The following is an 18,944-nucleotide window of genomic DNA, read 5'->3' as shown; positions in this document are numbered from 1 at the left end:
GCGAAGACTCGATTGTTATTCTTTAATTTGATATTTTAATTTTTATTTAATTATATATGATTTCCAGCTGAGTAATGGCTGAAAAGTATTTTAAACTTCCAGCCACATTCAGGAACGCAATCACGGCTCTCTACTCGACGTCCAATGCTGGGATCGTCCGAACTTTGAATTGGACGATCTGGACAGGAAATGACATCACCGGCGCTGCGTGACGTAGACGTGGAACCGGAACAAACAAAATACATAAAAGCACGGCGCCTCTGCTGCCCTGTGTCATTTTAAGAGAAACACATTTTGTCTTTGTCTTAAGCGGGATGACTTTTTAAAAACGCTAAACCAGCGTTTAAGCCTGACGAAGGAAAACTAAAATTGACATGTTCGCAGAACATTAGTCCAACGTCGAGAGCGCATGCTTTTATTTTTGATTGTATTGTTGTGTAGTTTTTCTTTTTCTTTATGTCTTAGGGTCGCACTTTTGTGTTTTGATCGTTGTTTTTTATTTGTACACGAAGGGCTTCAAATCCTGCCATGTCGAACCCGAGAAGGAGACTAAGAAGAAGCAGCACCGGCAGCAGCAGCAGCAGCTGCCGAGTAGCCGGACTGTTGTACCCGCTGCTCGGTGCGTGTCTCTGGGCTTCGGTAGTCGGCTTCAAGCCGGTGGTCATAATTCACGGTCTGTTCGACAGCTCGGGGGATTTTAAAAACTTACTGCGCTTTATCAACCAGGTGAGTGATTGCGGTGATGGTGTGTGGATTTGTTTCCCTGTGTTCATATTTTGTGTTTTTGCATTAATAATCGTTATTACTACCGATGCTGCTTTTATTGACCTCTCGCTGTAAACAGCCCAGGCCCAACAGCTTGTGCAACCACGTTATCAGCTGGACGCGTAACTTCACCTCTGCAAAATAGAGTGGAAAATCACAGGCAATTATTCATTACTGTTGGGGTACAAGTTGGGGTACAAGGATAATCGGAAGCATGTCTTATGATGGTTTTTTTGTTTTTTTTTAATGCAATGTCGGTAAGGGGTTAGTTGAACTTTTATCCGTTGGAGTCTAGTGTTGCAGATGTTATGTTATGAGGTTGTTATTTCAAATTATTGGAAAGCGATTTTTTTGCCCCCTCTCCTACACTTATCTTTAGCGCCCTGCATAACAGGCGAGTTGAGACTTTTTCCTTTTTTTTTTTATCTTTGTTTTGAAAATTTGGGGTACTTTCAGGTGCTGTACAGAAATCTTTAGCTCTTTAGAAGGCAGTTTGAAATGTGCCCTTTCCTGTTTTGTCTTTTGAATACATCCCTATCCTTACCCACTGCATAGAATGCACACACACACACACACACACACACACGCTTTGAATCATTGTGTCATGAGCGATACGGTTCAGTAGTTACACATGGGGGAAGTTTTTGCAGTGAATCCAAAAGTGAGTTCCTGTTTCTAACCTCTGCTTTCCTAGAGAGCTTCAGACCACCATGTCGCCGCACAAGTACACACAGCTGCTTACTGGCCCAACATCCAAGCCAATCATTAATATTTCAAGCACATCCTGACTAGATGATAGCGAGACATCGACATTTACCCTCGATGACACAGGATGTCGGTTTGCCTTGTTGCATTTCCACGCTGTGGTCAGCGTGCTGCACCTTGTAGGAGGGCTTTAACGCTTGATGAAACAGTGCAGCTCGTGTGAATTGTCGCAACACCATTCCGGTCTGCAACCCTAACACATCTTGTTTTGTTTTTTTTATAAACTAAGATTTTCTCTCCTCCGCAGTCGCATCCTGGTACAAATGTGACAGTCATCGACCTGTTCGACAGGTCGGCCAGCCTGCAGCCCATGTGGAAGCAAGTCGAGGGATTCAAGACTGCTGTTCGCCCAATAATGCAAAAAGCCACAGATGGGGTCCACTTCATCTGCTACTCTCAAGGTCTTTGAGTGCATTCAGGAAAATAGAGTCCAGACAAAAAATATTGGTATTTCCTGAAGATTACTCGTCAGCCTCACGTGTCTTTGGTTGGCTCTTCAATTGCTGTTTTAGTCAGCGAGTGGAATCTCCCTTAAACCACTCTGTACGTTAAGCGTTAAACTGCTAATTTAACACTACAGAGGACCCTGTTAGTCAACCCGGTACAGATATGTCTTTGACAACACTAAATGCCCAAATCATCTAAAATTCATAAGCCATTCTGTTTTATTGAAGATGGATTTTTTTTCAATTTGTCTCTGTCTAGGTGGGCTGATCTGCAGAGGAATCCTCTCCACTCTGGCTGACCACAATGTCCAGACTTTTATCTCACTGTCCTCACCACAGGCTGGTCAGTACGGAGGTGGGTGAAACACTTTTTTCTGGACTTCTATCATCTAACAGCGGCTGGATGAAGCTTAAAACTGTCCTTGTTCAGGCTTGCCGCTATTCAGCCATTCGGTGAAATCCTTCAAATTTCCCTGAAAATGTAAATGAGACATTTTATATATATAGGCACATTTTTTTTTCAGATCAACCTTCATTTAAACAATTTGCTTTGTCATACTTCCTGCGGCCAAAGCAGCCAGTTACCATGGAGATGTATGATTCTAGACTTCCTTATCCCCATCTCAGTTTTGTTCCTCATCCCTCCCTTTGCTTTTTTCTTTCTTTGGCCCTCAGATACAGACTACCTAAGGTACCTCTTCCCACAGTTTGTGAAGTCCAACCTCTACCACCTCTGCTACACCTCAATTGGCCAAAGAATATCCATCTGCAACTACTGGAATGGTAAGACTGACAATGTAAGAGTGTGTCTAAGACTGTGGCCAAGTGTTCTGACATCCCTCTCCTCCTCTTCAGACCCCCACCACAGAGACCTGTACGTGAACAGCAGCGATTACTTGGCTGTTCTCAACAGTGAGAGAGCTAATCCCAACTCAACAGGTCAGCAACATTTACATCTGGGACTGAATCTCACAGCCAGGGTTGATATGCCTGTCCAAGAAACATTAATAGAAGGAGAATCTGAAGTACTGGCGCTCTAACTGCAAATACTGTGTGTCGGTCAGCATCAGGTTGAATTATACGCATTTGTAGCCTTGTCCATAAAGCTAATTATTGTGAGTTGATTTTCCTCCTGCTTTTCTCTTTTCTGTTTCTTTTAATGTTCTGACCTCAGAGTGGAAGAAGAACTTCCTCAAGATCCAAAAGTTAGTGTTGGTCGGAGGACCTGATGATGGAGTCATCACTCCGTGGCAGTCGAGGTGAGTCTAACTAACTTCTGAATAATCATTGTCGTATAGTGTTTTTTCTTCACTTGACTGTGATACATTCAGACTTGCCTACAAAAAAAATTGAGGTCAACAAACTTGAACATTGACTCTACTTACGTTCTTGGCAGTTTTTTTTTTAGTCTGTGGCTGATCAGATGACTCATGATTTTCACACTCTACATTCCTTGTCTCTCTCATGATCTTAGTCAGTTTGGATTTTACGACGACAACGAGACCGTTGTTGAGATGCAGCATCAAGATGTGAGTAAAGTCACAGAAAATACTTGCTTATTGGATTTTGCTGACATCTTTTTTCAGTCAATGTGAATATTACTTTTATGGTGACTTACAATTCTAAGTTATATTTTCAGATAGATTGTTAAGAAATTGCTCTGAATGCAATGTTCCTGTTGCTACTTGCAGCTATTCCTAAGCGACGTGTTTGGCCTGAAGACGCTGGCGGCTCGTGGGGATCTGATCGTCTGCTCCGTTCCCGGCGTCGAACACGTGTACTGGCACTCGAACGAGACGGTGTTCCACTTGTGCATGGAGAAGTGGCTGGTGTAGAACGAACTCCTTTGCAGCACAGCAAACAAGCACACACATGCACCGTATAGTATGAAGCTCTGTTTCTCTCACTGCAAGCTTCTTCTTTTGAAAGCCCGACCAACTTGTGATTTTCAGGGTAACCATCCCTGACTTTACCTTTTGATCATGAAGTTGTCATCCAAACATTGGTTTACTTACTTTTAGGATGAATTGCTGATGGGTTTTATGAGGGGAAATATGTAAGTGAGCTAACATGGGAATAAGCAAAGGGACTGCCAGCTCCATCCAAAGAGAACAAAACCTTACCAGCACGTCCTCAAGCTCATCTACGTACAGTGGAAAAGGGAAATAGGCCAAAAAGAGAATTGTTTTTATTTGCACAACAAGCTGAAAGGCATAATTTATTACTGACCTATTGCCAACAATTGCTTTGGTTGGTCAAATTGTTTCAACGTTCTAAGAACGGTGTGCAAAAAATAATGTTACAGGGTAGAGTGCAATGGATTTGGCCCATGTGACTACTGCTCCAGGGAGGAACCATCAGCTGAACTGGCCCTTTCAGTTGTTTTAAAAAACATCTTTGTCGTGGTAGAATTCAGAGCGGCCATACATACTGTATTTATCCATGTGTGTGCGTGTTTGGTCATGTATACCTCAGTGAACGCAACACAACAGTGCCTGAGCGTCATTCTGTCATTGCGTCTACATGTACGGAATCACTGCCCTGCTTGCATCACAATGCAAATATCTGTAATAGTACTGATTCTTTTTTGCCATGTAGCCTTCCATCTTGCTGGCCCCCCACCCCATTGCTTTTTTTTCTTCTTGAAGTGGCACATCTAACGGTAAGCGTCATGTTCATTATCACTAGTGTGCCACACCCCTGAAGCCCTAGTAGATTACGCCTTAATCTTCCCATCATGCCTCAGTCTTTCATGCCCCATACCAAAGTGCTATAAAACGTCAGTGTTCGTGTCGGTGCAAAGGCGAATAGGGAACGGTGCAGACTGGCAGTGTATATACGACTATTGTGCGTCTTTATTTTCCATTGTATTTAGTTTTATCAAGTGTTTGGGGAAACCTGTCTGTCTCTCGGAAAAGGGACTGATTTTAATGTACTTTGCATTTCTGTTGTTTTGTTTGTATGCCTGCTCAACACTAATAATGGGAATATGTGTTGTGTGATAATGCAAGCATCAAACTAGTAATTTAAGTAGTCAAGTATGCATTGTACAGTATTTGCATAGAGAAACACTCTGGAAAATAATAAAGATGGGATAGTTTTAATTATTAAAGCAGTGTTATTTTAATATTGTGGCATCCTTTGTTGAATATGTCTACTTGTGCAAATGGAATGACATGACTGCATAGTGTAGGATCTAAAGAATATCCTCTGTTAGGTTTTAATACGTTACATAATGTAAACAAGGATGTTGATAGTTTTCTTTAACTAAAAAAAATCTTAATAAAACTATTTTCACATTGTACTGTAATTTCTACCCCTGAAAATGTCAAATGTTGTCAGTCCCTCAAATAAAGAGACAGCTTTGAACAACATCTAGTCTTTCTCTTGTCTTAAGTCTCACATCATGTCCAGTCAGCTGATTCCTGCACAGAAGCCTCGTTAAGTTAATGATAAGAAAAGGACAATAATAGATAATGCCAGAGCCACCACACTGCACTTTGCTGCCAATGTACTCATGCAGAGGTCCACATGTGACTCTGAATCCAAGCACATTCAAACTCGCAATGCAATAGGTATCTATCTCAAACAGTCAATCGACTTGCACAGAAAAATATATAGTCTAGATTATTGGGCTCCACAATCAGAGTATTATACCACCAATTTCACAGACTGCGTAAAAAATTTCTTATATTATTTTTTGTGTGTCATTTTTGTCTTGGAGCTAGCGATTTAATCATGGTGATTTACAAATGCATAATGATGACTGTGTATTTAAAATATGATCTCTTATTAAATAAAGCATTTGCTGTGTGTAAAGAGTATCCTTAGGGAGTGGTTGTGATAGAATTAATTACTGTGTGATACCAGCAAGGAGCAGGCTTTTACTTAAAAGAGAAAAAAAAAGTGTCACAAAATAATAATGCAATAGCAGATGCATTTCTCGGCAACTGTGATTTTGACCCAACTTGGACCCTGCACCTCTTACTGGACACAGCACGTTTGATTGGTCAGCTGAAACAGACAATAAGAGCACGCATTTCTCGACAGGATCAAAATCACTTTAATTTGACAAATAGACAAACGATATTTAATTATTTAATTATTTATTTATTAATTTATTTAAACCGATATTCAGCGACTACTCTCTGTTGCCGAAGCTGCTAGTGGTGCGCGCTCCCGCGAGTCCCATTCGACTCTCGGCAGACACGGGCATGCAGAATTCGCCATGACACCGCCTCGGTCACGAAACTCCATGCATGCCTTGCGCGCCGGAAGTAACGAGCCAGCTCACCGGATATGTAGACACGGCGCCCCACGAAGGCCCTTTTCCGTCTCTGAGAAGTCTGGTGTAGAACGGCCGACAGAAGTGAGTAATAAAAATAAGCTTAAATCGTCTTTAGACGTATTTGAAATAGTTGATTTCGGGATATTTCAGTCTTATATGTTTCCATCTACCAAATGATGGCAATATACCGTGTCACTTTCGCCGCAATGTTTGTTTAATTTGGATCGAACACATCCGTACGAGCACAACGGCGCTAGGTATTAGCGTATAGCTAGTAGCTCACTAGCACGTGTGGATGCGGCACGTTGATTAGCCGCCTCGCCATGGAACAAGTAGCGCTGAAATCGTCCCAACCGTCATACAAGAGGTTGTGGCTATGTTTCTGGGATGTAATGAGATATAAACATTTTGGTCAACTTAAATGAAGATACATTGTCAGTCTTGGAAAGCTCCTGCCGTCATTTGACTACGCTAATATCTGCTAGCATTGCTAAAGTAGAAAACCGAGATCTAACCCGGGAGCGTGGCGCATTGGCAAGGATGTGCTCTATTTTTATTAATTATTATGCAACGTGATGCTGCATGCGCCTATATTTGTCTTTAGACAATATGGGCGTTTTGATCGATGTACATGACGTCTCACAGTTGGAACGATTGAATCTTAGGGCTGATGCTTCCTCGCATCATGTCAAATGTGTGTTTTGACCATTTGCAGTGACTGAGTGGGAGACTCCCCCCGCTGTGGCTGAGACCCCGGAGATCAAACTCTTCGGCAAGTGGAGCACCGATGATGTCCAGATCAATGACATCTCTCTGCAGGTAACCGTCAACAGAGAAGGAAAAAAAAATGAACCGGAACTTTCAGTTCTTTGCAAAGCGAGGCTAGAGTCACACCTGGACATTGACCAGTTGGCCATGTGTGCTAGAGCTTTCGTAGAGAAATATGTCTCTGTTTATTCATTGGCTGTAGTCTGCTGTGACCCAGTCAATCACCGACTTAGACACACTCTTTCCTACGTGAAATACCTCAATGTGTTTCGCTCTCTTCAAGCTGCAACACTCACCATGGCTTGTTTCCCTACAGGATTACATTGCCGTGAAAGAGAAGTACGCCAAGTACCTGCCACACTCTGGAGGACGTTATGCCGCCAAGCGTTTCCGCAAGGCCCAGTGCCCCATTGTGGAGCGTCTGACCAACTCCATGATGATGCACGGCCGCAACAACGGCAAAAAGCTGATGACTGTCCGCATTGTCAAGCACGCTTTTGAGATCATCCACCTGCTGACGGGAGAGGTACGGAGTTGGGTTCAATGCATCCAGTGTCCCCACTAACTCCCGGGGTTACTTACCGTGTGTCAAAAAGGCTTAATCGTACTACACGCTTGTGGGTCCTTTCAGACGTAGGCTAGTGAAACAAAAATCCCAGAGCAACTCTGGGAATTAAAAAAAAAACCTGCCGTTTGATTTAAAGCAACTTGCATCTTTTTGACGGTTAATGCTGGAAAACATTGCACACTGTCGACCAATTTTAATTCTTAATGTGTGTGTGTGTTTCCTTTTTCTTTTCCAGAACCCCCTCCAGGTTTTGGTGAACGCCATCATCAACAGTGGACCCCGTGAGGACTCCACCCGTATTGGTCGTGCTGGTACCGTCAGGAGGCAGGCTGTGGATGTGTCACCCCTCCGTAGAGTCAACCAGGTGATCTTTCAAAACGGACTGCCAAAGTGTTTGACATCTTAACTAAATTGTAACCAATTATAAGAGTTTGTATATATTTTTTAATTTCTCTATTACACTGTGTTTTTTTCTATTTGTTTGAGTTTATATCGGATGTGTTGAGCGAGGCTAGAGTCACGTCTGGATACTGCCCATTGTCCCGATGTGCTAGAGTACTCGTAGAGGAAGTTCTCTTTGTTTATTCATTGGCTGTAGCCTCCTGTGGTCCAGTCAATCACCGACTCAGAGACATCACATCACAGCTCAGTGTGGCCCTCTCAGTGTGAATGTGTGCAGTGCCTCACCATCCTCCGTTTCCTCCTGTAGGCCATCTGGCTGCTGTGCACAGGAGCAAGAGAAGCTGCTTTCAGGAACATCAAGACCATCGCCGAGTGCCTGGCTGATGAGCTGATCAACGCAGCCAAGGTAGGGAGTTCTAAAGTTTGAACTGTGAACAAACTGCTAACAAATGCAGTCAAGATTAATATGATTATTCTCTTCCAGGGTTCATCTAACTCCTACGCCATCAAGAAGAAGGACGAGTTGGAGAGAGTTGCCAAGTCCAACCGTTAAACGTGTCTGCTTTCTAACAAAACAAATAAATTCAAACAAATTTCTCTTATTGTGATGGTGCGTTTTTCTTCCATTTCTCTCAAGAGACACGAGTAGTTTTTGAGTTTTATTGGTATCAGTACATTTGCTACAAAGTCAAACGTTACAATTGAAGACGCTAAAACTGCATTCTCAGGAGCTACATGTACGGCATTGGACAGTCAACTTGATGATATACAAACACTGGGCATTACAGTGAACGTGTCTAATCAGCACATTAACTTTAGTACCAAAGTTTCTATAATTAGTAGGCCTTAAATGTTCAAACCAACAGCAATCAACTCGACAATTTACCAAAACTGGGTTCTGTGGCAGCCTGATTGTCGTTTACCTGCTCAGTGGGAGGGGAGGAAGTTAAGTGACTGATTCAAGCGTCATTAAATTAAATAGGTGTGTAAAGACTAGATTGGTGCAAGGAGCGATGCCAAAAAGTGGTTATTAATTTCAGAAGTTCACTTTCCTTAGGAATAAAATAAATTACTAGAGTGGCTTAGAAGCCCTCCACCACTGTCAACGTGTACATCTGCCATTAAGTATGATGAGTGATTTTTATTTCTTTTTTTTACAAATAGGAGAATTTTCTGTTGATGAGGAGGCAGAGTGAGGAGAGTGACGCCCCCAGTTTGGAGGCCTCACTGCAGGCTGTAGGGAGCAGGGTGTAGTCCTGTAGCTTCTGGAAGGCCTGCAGAGGATGACAAGACAAGTTGTGAATTCAGACGAATCCTGCTGATGCAGATGGTCTCCTTGTGGGTTAACCAAGTCTGATTGGCATTTCAGTGTTTCTTCCACTCACAAGGAGTGTACAACTGCATCTCTGCAAGGATCTTTACGAACATTTCACCAAGGACCCTTTTTTACCAACATTAACTTACTACAACCTTGAGCTTGTTGGATTATCAAAACAATTTTTTTAAAGGACCAAAACAATTTCTCTATGAAATGAATGAGTTAAATATTCGAATCACTGGAACCAATTTGAGATTTTTAAATAATTTTTATAGTTCAATATTGGGTAGACCAGAAATGCTTGGTTGGTGTCTCCTCCTGCTGGTGAGTTGGAAGAATGCAGCTTTTCGAGAAACAAGTCTATGGCTCAAAAATACTAGTCAAGAGTTTATAGGAAATATGACAAACAGATTGGAGACAAGTTTAAAAGCAAGTGCACTGAAGAGCAGAACTTCACAACATTATTGGAAAATTCCCGTCAGTCCCTCAGTTGCAGGGTTTTAAAGTATTAAACACTGGAAGGCCATATTTATACAATCTAAGTTCCTTAACGTTTCCTCTGTTGTTGATTCAAACCCTCCACTGGAGAGGCCAAACCCCCAGCCGTCCTCACCGAGACACTGTCGGGACATTCCTCTGCAGGTCGGTGGAGCAGGAAGCCAGGAAGCCGTGGGGAGGTGCCTTTGATGTAGACACAGTTGGCTGCTGCCTCCTCTGGAACAGTGAGCACCTCGTAGTGATGATCAGTCAGCTGTTCCATCATCTGGAGATGAACATATTTTAGTGGGACCCTCCCAGTGACGCATTGGCTCAGAAGAAAAACTGGCAATGAAAATAATGCTGATTTGACATGAATTAGGCCCTTATTTTTTTAAGAGATATTTGAACTACAGAACAATAGGAAACAAGTTTTGTAACACAACTTTTGACTTCCTGTACACAGCTGTTAGTTTAAAAAACAAAAACAAAATTGTAACACTTCGATTAAAAATGTCAATACAAGGCTGAAGTACTTAAAAATACTTATTTCTTAACTAAAACTCTATGCTCGCTGTTAACACACAGACACACCTTCAGTGTCCTCTTGGCCCCATCACTGTTGCTGATGATGATTGTATGCGGACCTCCCATGGAGCAGATGTTTTTAAGTCGGGTTCCACCACAAACAGGGACAGTGGACACAGCAAAGTCCTGGACAGATGAAAATCCTAATTATCTACACAACCCAAAATAGCATTGCTCATAATCCGGACATTTCACACTGAGGTTTTAACATGCACGGAGACGCATGCAAAACACACTGAAAAAATATTTCAGACGGTAAACAAAGAAAAGGACGAAAATGCTTGCGCAATCATTCTGAAACACGATGAAGAGTATGACGCTGTTCTGACACACACACTCACAAGGCCTCCCCTGACTAATTCATAACACACACACACACACAATAACAAACAACACACACATGAACACAGAAGCAATGAGTGTTTTAAGGAGTCAAGGGAGCAGAGAAAGCACTTATGAGAAGTGGAAGAATCGATACTAATAGGTGTGTAATACTGGGGAAAAGGGAGGGAGGAGCTTTTTGTGTGGTCTGCATTCATTGGACAAGCCAGCGGCCTCATTCATCACTCTTTATGGACTGTTCCCCGGACACAATGAAGCAAACGGCCACCTGCTCACTATGGCAGCCGAGCGATTATCATTTATTTTTGGACGAGTGACTGGCACATGATATCTTATAATTTTCTGGGTTTTCAGAAGCCATATCAAACATTTATCCACACAGTCAAAGGCAATGGGAGCAGTGTTTCACGAAATACTTGCGCTCAGAAATTTCTGAATGCAATAAATAAATCTGAATTATGCATCAGAAATACAACTCCATCTCCAGACTCTTACTTTGAAAGTGTCTGCCAACACTTCCGCCCCTCTTTGGTTGGTGTGAGAGGAGATGCCGACAAAGAACTCCTTTCCTGTGAAGAGGACGTCGCTGCCCTCCAGTGTGGCCCCTGCCGTATTGCCTTCCTCCGAACCCATCTCCACCACGGTCAGGTTGAGCTCTGACATCACCCGCCTCACGGCTTCAGCCTGCAAAGGAGGGGGGTGGGGCGGGGGGGAAAGGCGTTGCTAACTATATTCCGCCACTCTTGCAAAAATACAGGTGGCAACCATATGCAAGTCTGTCTGTCTGGATGAACTTTAAAATTCCTCTGCCGAACTTCCTCTGCAACTGCTGGGTTCCTGGGAATATTTTATGTTTCAATGATTAAATCTGTTGTTCATCTTACAAAACAAGATGAAAGAATCTAAAAGGCTGCATTCAGACTGCAGGCAAACCTCACTCAAATCAGATTCCTTCTCAAATCTGATTTTTAGGGCTGACTGTCCACACTGTTTTTAGCCAGGGTCCAAATGGAATCCGGCTCTGTTCAGACTGGGCCACATTATTGACCCGTCTGACAGGTTGCTGTAGCAACGACGTCGGAGCGGAGGCGTCGTCCAGCGTAGCGTGCAGTGTGTGACGTCATATAATTAGGACAGCAGCAAAAACTAAATGGACTTGTTGCGATACATGGCCTGAAGCTCAGCTTGAATGAAGCAACAGTATCTCCCCACACACTGATGAGCCAATGAGTTTCCTCCTCTGTCCAGGCAGTGATGTTTTCTACTGCTTCCATCTGCCCCATTACGTTACAGCTCCGCACCTGGAATGACGCCCTCTGGTGGGGCGCATTGATGTCACAGACAGTCAAAACCCATTGGTGTGTTTGGAGCTGTTCACACTGAGACGCATCAGTCCAAATGCGGGCAATCCAAAAATTGGATTTCATGTGATTTGTGACTGTTCAGACTACAAAAGAGCCGTCCGGTTTCAATCTGGATGGGCTGAAAATCGGATTTTGACTGGCAGTGTGAACGCAGCTAAAATGCCCTGCGTCATTACCTCGCTGCGTCTCTGCTGTTTGAAGGGCCTGGTGATGAGCGCTGTGCTCCCCTGGATGATGGCCACGTCCTCTATCCTCCAGCTCTCCGGCAGCTCGGGGTCAGGCGGTATCTCAATGAGCTGCAGGCCCACCTTCTGCCTCAGAGCTCCGGTCAGGCACCCGAACTGGCGCTGAGCTTTGGCCAAGTCCACCGAGGCGTCGCCGTTCTCACGGCCCTCCCCCTCGTGTTTGCCAAAGGTCTCTGGAATGCCCCGTACCACAGCGTGGGTGAAGGTGCCGTATGGGGACACGTTGGCCATGATGTGTGTCTGTCAATTCTGTGTTTGTGTTTTCCAAGGTTTAAACATACAAAAGTGCAAAAACACTCGCAAAGATTAATGGGTGCGAAAGGCCAAGAAATGGAGTTTTGAGGATCTGTATCCCAAACTCAGCAGCTCCTACACCTGCGGACGACAAGCAAAACAACAAGGAAACATACATAAATACACGCATCTCCTGTGGGTTATATTTGTGACATTCTGGCTTTGAGAGGTTATTGTGAAGAAGCAAATAAAGTGTGTTACTCTGATGGATTGCACACATGTGATTTGCCAGGAAACATTTAGTCAGTGGTTTAAATAAATAAATAAATAAATAAATAAATAAATCGCCAAGGACAGCTGAAATAACAGACCACAGCTAGGCATTATTCAAAGTTTATGAAGGAAAAAGTATTGTATAGAGCCACGGAGCCTGTCCATGTGTTGGACAGGAGGTGGTTTCTGGGACAATTGGCCCCTTTTATCGCCTTCCCACAAACTCACAGCAGTGGCCTGGACCGAGTTTCCTTCCACACAGGATGTTGCCCAAATCTGCATCAGAACTCGTGCAACAAGTGCTGAGATTTCACATCCACGTCGTTATGAGAAATGCGCCTCAACGCGCAGAAAGTACTCAGTTTCAAACTTTGGTTGGGCTACTCATTCTCCAGCCAAACAGCGGTTGGAAATAAAAAGATAAACTTGCAACGCAGCACCGTTGTTTTTGCTTTAGTGATCTGTATGATTCGACCGCTGACGCAAGCGCATCGTACGATTCTCAAACCCATACGAATGGCTGAGAAAATGAATAGCATTTATAAGCTCCCACGGAACAAAACAAGCTGTTTGCATGAACCGTGAACCGCCCAGCAGTTTCGCCGCCCCCTTCCCAAAATACTTCAGCTGATGTTCTACAGCTTTTCCACAACAACAACAAAAAACAATTAAACAAGTTACACATGTACCTATATTCGCTACTGGCCAACAAGTGCTTACCTTAATATATTTTGAGGGTAAACAGCAGACGTCCTCCGTTTTTGGCTTTAATATCTCAGCCGACCCAGTTCCCTTCTCCCGCTCCCCCTTCCCTCCTGCCTTTTCAGCGCCCACTGAACTACAGATGAAGCACACTTCCCGTTACCTTTCAAATTAAACGTCTACGGAAACGCACGCGTTATTAGCTACCAACGAAATGTGGAAGTAAATAAGAAAGTCAAACCTTTTACGTGCCAACGACCTAAACGTGTTTTAAAAGAAAGAAGAAATACACATCTAGTCGTTATGGAAGCTCGCCGTGCGCTTTATTTTTCCGGGAAGAAGTACGGCACTTCCGTTTGTTCTTCGCTCACTCTTCGGGAGATTGACGCGGCACACCCCTCCACCCCCCCACAGCGTCCTGGCGGCTGTCCGCAATCTGGATCCAATGAACGTAAACATGAACAGTTTTGGCGAGTAATTTATCACTAAGTAATGTACCCTTGTAATTTAACTACCTTTTGAGTAACGGAGTAATGTAACGGGATTATTGTGGCAAAAGTGGTAATTTTGTAATAATTACTTAATGAACTGACGATTCCATTACTTTTCTAAAATCTTTTGCAAGCTAAAATGTCTTATTATCCAGAAAATGTCTGAAATTTAGAAAAACAAACAAAACAACAATGTCGCAAATTGATGATGCACTGAATATGAATCAGCTTCCAAAATGAACACGTGCAGAATTATTCACGTTGTCACGGGCTGGTGCGTGAAGGATGTTCACATGCAAGTAAAAATAGCAATTAACAGGTGTTAAAAGAACCAGAGTCAAGAATTATAAACAAACCAAAAATAACCAAACAAACAGTTGTCTTCCTTTCCTCTTAAATTGATCAAAATTCACAAATCAGAGCTCCTGTGTCAAAAATTATTTGGGGGTGGTTTCCATGCTGACAAATCCAGTTTTAGCCTATAAATTCGTCAAATGACATACTTGGTGTTTCCAATCAGCACAGGTGTTTCCAATGTCACAAATCAAATCTCAGATCATGCCACTCTAGATAGAACGAAGCACTGGCTATATTTTATTCATTCATATTTATTTATTGACCAAGGAGTTCACATTCAAGGGCATCTCCATACTTGGCCTTGTTAAAACCTAAACGTCCAATCCATACTGCGAGGCACTGAATTAAAGACAGACTGAAGCATTTCTATAGGATTAAGAGCTTATGTATTCTCCTTTTTAATCTTGGCAAACTGTTTATCAACTGTCAGCATCGCAGCATGACCTCTTGACAAATGTTCTCCTTGGCTGCAGTGGTCTAAATAAACGACGGCTTGTCAAGTTCACAATTGATTTTTGCGACTGCAGGTCTCTGGTGTCTTCCTGTTCAGAATCGCCATGGCTGTGATTCCAAGCCATCAGTGTTGCCTCTGTTTGTCCCTGTTATGTGATCAAAAAAATAAAAAAATAATAATCTGGCTTTACCCAAAATGTGGGTCAGATGATGCAGGACCCTGTGGATAAACAACACACGGTGGTTTATCAGAAAGTGAATTAAACTCTCTGCATTCCCTTAAGTCAAATGAACTCTATCTGACATTCAGCCACTGATGTTTGTGGGTTTTGCACAGCAGTGATACAAACACATGTAATGTCACAGATGTCTGGGTGTATATAAACCTGCATGACATGAAACCATGATACAGAGCCATGTTTTTCTTTAAGCTAATTTCTTGGAGTGCGTGCATCATTCAAGGCCTCTTTGAAGGCAATGACAGCATCAGAAAGAGTATTTTTCCACCAGGAGAAGAGGACGAGCACGTGAGAACATGTCGGGGCCGAGTGATAGGTGGAGCGATGGAGGGTGGGAGGTAGAAAGGCCACAGACGGGATTAAAACACCATCTGTCCGCTGAGATCCTTCAGCCAGAGCGCCAAACATCCTGTCAAATATAGCACCGGCCCTTTTACCACTCCCCATGAATATAAATGAGTTATTATTGTACATCTGGCGAGAATTAATTCACAGAAGTTCTGGATTAGGTCATAAATTATGCAACTGTGACAAATGGTTTAGTGAGTTATCCTGTTTATCTTATTCTCTATTCTGTGTAACCTGTTTTATTTATTTAAAGGGGAAAATAAAATAAAAGTCAGAAACAAATGTAAGAAAGTGCAAATGCGCAAAAAGTAAACAAAGCCTGAAACCAAGTGGAAAGAAAAAGATCCTCACGGAAGCAAGTTATGGTCTCAATTTTACATGCTGCTGTTTGCAGAAACGTACTGGGGAAAAAAAACTAAACAACATAAAAAACAAACGAACGCAGAGGGCTTGCAGATGCTGCTGTTCCAGGCATTCGGCTGTGTCTTGTGTGTAATTAATCAACTGGTAAACAGCTTATTCAGTCTGAGCCCACTTGGCTTGCACCATCACAAGACTGCTGTCAGCAGACCGTCGTGTGCGCTGCCCTCACGTCTCCCATTACGGCCTGCAGGGTAATTCAGTTAAACAGATTCGCTCTCCGACTCACTGACTATCGGCTTCCGACATGCTGACTGACTTTCTCACTCCGCCTCCAAGATGCTGACTGCCTCTGTGGAACTCCCCGCCGTCGGCCTATTCTCATGACTCGCCCTTGCTGCAATCCAAAACACACACACACACACACTACATAATAATTGCTAATATTAGACAACAGACAGTGCAGATTAGAGCAGTAGGTGAGGCCACTATTAGCATCACAGTCAAGGGTCATTTCACTTTAACCATCATGTCTGTCCCATTCGTTTGTAATCTTCACAGAAAAAATGTACGAAATGCTCGAACACAGAGTACTGCGTTATTTTAAAACATCTTAATAATAATATGTTTAACTTAAATCATTCAAAAAAAAATCAATTATTTACAAAAACACAAGAGGTGAACGTAAAAAATACCAGTAGGTTCACTAATCTGGTTGGCAACATTAACACGTTTTGGAGACATGAAAGAACTACATCAAAGAGTTTGAAAAGTATTATTGCCACTTGTCATGTGGCGATGAGTCAAACTTAAGCTAATTTGATTATGTTTAAGTTGAGAGAACACACTGGCCATATTTAATTTTTTGCCTTATGGAAATTATCTAGGAGCATTTTTTTGTAAACATTAAACAACTGCATACCAAGCACTGTGACTAAAGTCAGAACCTTCTGTTTCTTGGAGTACTTCTACAACTCAGTGTGAGATTGAGAGTGTCAGTCACCGCAGTCAATGGGTGTCAGCTGATATTTATTATCTCTCTGAGTTAAATCAGACAAACAGGGACAGGACGGGCATTTGAGTCGCAGGCCAAGGACAGCGAGAAGGAAAAAACTTTCTGCCGAAAGAAATGAATGGGAGGAGGGAAGCCTTGGTAGAAACGATAAAGGAATGAGTTGCCGGACATCAGATCAGCAGCAGGTAGTTTGAGGGCCGAGCTGAAACACCCCAAGGTTTTTGTTTTTTTCTTCCAGCAGGTCTTAAGGTGTAATTGAGGTTCTTTGTGGACACATCATGCTTCGTTCACAGCATCTGTTTTTTCTCCTGTGCTGTCTACCTTTGGCAGGTATGTTGGACAACACACGCAATTTTTAAAAGTGTTTTCAACTAAATATTTTGAGCAGAAGAAAAAGGAAAGTGTTGGAAGTATATGGACGCTTTAGGTTACAATTTATGTAACTTTCTTTTAACCAACTTTCAAATACAAGTGTTCTAAATAGAAACTCTAGATTCTGTATTTATTTATCTTCCTAAATGAACAAAACACTGGAACCACGAAGCAAACCCTATTGTGCAGTGGTGCAGCCTACATGATATGCAGGTATATGATGTATAACCACCAGAAAAGGTTCAGAATTACCATACTACCACTAAAAAATGTGTAAAGATACGTATCATTGTGTTTTTGTTTTGCCACAACGTTCACTTTCCTGTTTAAAAATGTGATTAAAATGATGTTTTATGTTCCGATCTGTTTTAGCCATTTTTTTGCTTCAGAGAATTTAATTGCGTTTGCACCACTTTTTGCACTTGATGGCTGAGAATTTTGTTGTTGTTGTTGTTTTGAAGTAGCTGCAACCGGTTAAGGACTCAGAGTATACCCACTACAATAAACGAGATTACACCACTGTTATTGCGACAGTTTGCAGGCAAAAAAAAACTCATTCGTGCCTCAGAGTTTCCTATTCAATTCTTACTCAACACCCTGAAGCATCTCCAGTTTTTCCTCAACAGCAGACTCACTACAAAATGTATCTACTGACATAATCTGGTGCTTTCCTGCCAGCCTGTTTGCACTGCTTCACCTGTGTGTTCCCGGCCATCTCCCCGCTGGACTGCCTGAAGTTCCCCCAGGAGTGTCCGGCTGGCCAGCGCTGCCTGTCGAGCGTCGCGATGGGGAGACGAGGTGAGAGACACACTGTGGTGTGCTTTGTTTGTTCGAGGGAGAGTTTACTTCCGTAAAAGGAGATTATTTTCCGATGACCTCGAGCATGATGTACACAAACTGACAGACGGAGCCTCGGAGTGCAGATCGTTTTCTGAGATCAGATTGGAGATGCAGTCGCAGCAGCGCCCTCTGGATTTGTATGCGTCGTTACTGTGCAGGCTAGGGGAAAATACCAGCGCAGACAACCGTTCTAAGCATTTTAGAGTATAAAAAACAAATACTAAATGGCAGCAGAAATCTTTGTTTGTGATTTGTCCAGCTTGTAACTAATTACGGGGGAAAAGTCCTTCTTACGTTCAACTTAATCAATTCATTTTTTGCCAAAACAATAAAAAATACTATTATTGGCATCTTGTTTATAAAACTGTACTGACTAAGATAAAAGTAAGAAACATTCCTTTCCTTCCTTTTTGACATTTGTGTCATAGAATGTATTCAAAGGTGTTAGTATAATGAATCAAAGTTTTTTTTAAGGGGGTGGATTTTTAAAGAACATTTTTTTTTACTACTAAATGGAGAAAGAAAAACATACATTTACAACACTTATGTTCAATCGTTGTATTCCGACTAACAGTGATTTGCATTGACAACGGTTCATTCCGCTCTCGCAGGTTCTCTACAAATAACGATGTACGAGAAGAGCTGCGCCATCCCCGCGCAGTGCGGTGTGAGCGGGCAGAAGTACGCCTCCGGCCTCTACTTCAACTACACCAACATCTGCTGCGACACCGACCTGTGCAACGGCGCCGCGCCCTTTGCTGCCCCCAGCTGGGGAAGACTGGCACTGATCCTGCTGCCGGCGCTCGCACTGCTGCTGGCTTGAGCGCGCTCCAGGTGGATGACGGGAGGTGGGGAGGAAACCTGACAGGGGCAGGATGTAAAAATCTTTCTGTTTGTATGACACAAGAGAAGAGAAAGTTTTCT

At 42.8% G+C, this 18,944-nt stretch overlaps 4 protein-coding genes and 2 non-coding genes across 9 annotated transcripts; 5 read left to right on the top strand and 1 right to left on the bottom strand.

The window, feature by feature from the left end:
- The first annotated feature begins 232 nt into the window (after positions 1-232).
- On the top strand, positions 233-5,350 carry ppt2b (palmitoyl-protein thioesterase 2b). Its single transcript, XM_076011258.1, has 8 exons — positions 233-726; positions 1,778-1,931; positions 2,236-2,331; positions 2,652-2,759; positions 2,832-2,915; positions 3,151-3,235; positions 3,451-3,505; positions 3,668-5,350. The coding sequence occupies exons 1-8, from the start codon at positions 529-531 to the stop codon at positions 3,809-3,811; spliced, it is 924 nt and encodes a 307-aa protein (XP_075867373.1). The 5' UTR covers positions 233-528; the 3' UTR covers positions 3,812-5,350.
- An 850-nt stretch (positions 5,351-6,200) lies between these two features.
- Positions 6,201-8,599, top strand: rps5 (ribosomal protein S5). Its single transcript, XM_076051505.1, has 6 exons — positions 6,201-6,345; positions 6,980-7,083; positions 7,349-7,558; positions 7,836-7,964; positions 8,310-8,408; positions 8,487-8,599. Coding segments are annotated over exons 1-6 (612 nt in total). The 5' UTR covers positions 6,201-6,344; the 3' UTR covers positions 8,556-8,599.
- On the top strand, positions 7,140-7,273 carry LOC142878609 (small nucleolar RNA SNORA3/SNORA45 family). Its single transcript, XR_012924865.1, has one exon. It is a non-coding gene; the product is annotated as a small nucleolar RNA SNORA3/SNORA45 family (small nucleolar RNA).
- Positions 8,105-8,237, top strand: LOC142878607 (small nucleolar RNA SNORA3/SNORA45 family). Its single transcript, XR_012924864.1, has one exon. It is a non-coding gene; the product is annotated as a small nucleolar RNA SNORA3/SNORA45 family (small nucleolar RNA).
- Positions 8,600-8,649: 50 nt separating the features above from the next.
- On the bottom strand, positions 8,650-18,886 carry ddah2 (DDAH family member 2, ADMA-independent). 4 transcript variants are annotated; one of them, XM_076051501.1, is made up of 6 exons: positions 18,754-18,886; positions 12,268-12,711; positions 11,223-11,411; positions 10,392-10,511; positions 9,934-10,083; positions 8,650-9,276 (listed from the first exon to the last, which is right to left on the bottom strand). In XM_076051501.1, the coding sequence occupies exons 2-6, from the start codon at positions 12,565-12,567 to the stop codon at positions 9,157-9,159; spliced, it is 879 nt and encodes a 292-aa protein (XP_075907616.1). In that variant the 5' UTR covers positions 12,568-12,711; positions 18,754-18,886; the 3' UTR covers positions 8,650-9,156. The 4 variants fall into 4 exon arrangements, with proteins under 4 accessions (XP_075907616.1, XP_075907617.1, XP_075907615.1 ...); XM_076051502.1 differs by lacking the exon at positions 18,754-18,886 and adding an exon at positions 16,083-16,190; XM_076051500.1 differs by lacking the exon at positions 18,754-18,886 and adding an exon at positions 13,564-13,937.
- Positions 16,914-18,843, top strand: lypc (ly6 domain containing, pigment cell). Its single transcript, XM_076051508.1, has 3 exons — positions 16,914-17,138; positions 17,859-17,978; positions 18,632-18,843. The coding sequence occupies exons 1-3, from the start codon at positions 17,087-17,089 to the stop codon at positions 18,841-18,843; spliced, it is 384 nt and encodes a 127-aa protein (XP_075907623.1). The 5' UTR covers positions 16,914-17,086.
- Positions 18,887-18,944: the final 58 nt, after the last annotated feature.

Source organism: Nelusetta ayraudi, unplaced genomic scaffold (assembly GCF_046127955.1).
Source record: "Nelusetta ayraudi isolate G7.1 ecotype Tasmania unplaced genomic scaffold, CSIRO-AGI_Nayr_v1 ptg000135l, whole genome shotgun sequence".
Taxonomy (NCBI): Eukaryota; Metazoa; Chordata; class Actinopteri; order Tetraodontiformes; family Monacanthidae; genus Nelusetta; species Nelusetta ayraudi.
The sequence above is the reverse complement of the archived record's forward strand: the minus strand, read 5'-3'. Positions and strand labels throughout refer to the sequence as shown.

Excerpts from the sequence above, each read along its gene's own strand:
- lypc (XM_076051508.1), top strand. The coding sequence starts at position 17,087 with ATGCTTCGTTCACAGCATCTGTTTTTTCTCCTGTGCTGTCTACCTTTG. Across the intron at positions 17,139-17,858 it reads GTGCTGTCTACCTTTGGCAG|CCTGTTTGCACTGCTTCACC; the intron begins GTATGTTGGACA and ends CTTTCCTGCCAG. Across the intron at positions 17,979-18,631 it reads CGTCGCGATGGGGAGACGAG|GTTCTCTACAAATAACGATG; the intron begins GTGAGAGACACA and ends CCGCTCTCGCAG.
- ppt2b (XM_076011258.1), top strand. The coding sequence starts at position 529 with ATGTCGAACCCGAGAAGGAGACTAAGAAGAAGCAGCACCGGCAGCAGC. Across the intron at positions 2,916-3,150 it reads AGCTAATCCCAACTCAACAG|AGTGGAAGAAGAACTTCCTC; the intron begins GTCAGCAACATT and ends TTCTGACCTCAG. Across the intron at positions 3,506-3,667 it reads TTGAGATGCAGCATCAAGAT|CTATTCCTAAGCGACGTGTT; the intron begins GTGAGTAAAGTC and ends TGCTACTTGCAG.
- ddah2 (XM_076051501.1), bottom strand. The coding sequence starts at position 12,567 with ATGGCCAACGTGTCCCCATACGGCACCTTCACCCACGCTGTGGTACGG. Across the intron at positions 10,084-10,391 it reads GGGCCAAGAGGACACTGAAG|ATGATGGAACAGCTGACTGA; the intron begins GTGTGTCTGTGT and ends GTTCATCTCCAG. Across the intron at positions 9,277-9,933 it reads AATGTCCCGACAGTGTCTCG|GCCTTCCAGAAGCTACAGGA; the intron begins GTGAGGACGGCT and ends CATCCTCTGCAG.
- rps5 (XM_076051505.1), top strand. Across the intron at positions 7,084-7,348 it reads TCAATGACATCTCTCTGCAG|GATTACATTGCCGTGAAAGA; the intron begins GTAACCGTCAAC and ends GTTTCCCTACAG. Across the intron at positions 8,409-8,486 it reads AGCTGATCAACGCAGCCAAG|GGTTCATCTAACTCCTACGC; the intron begins GTAGGGAGTTCT and ends ATTCTCTTCCAG.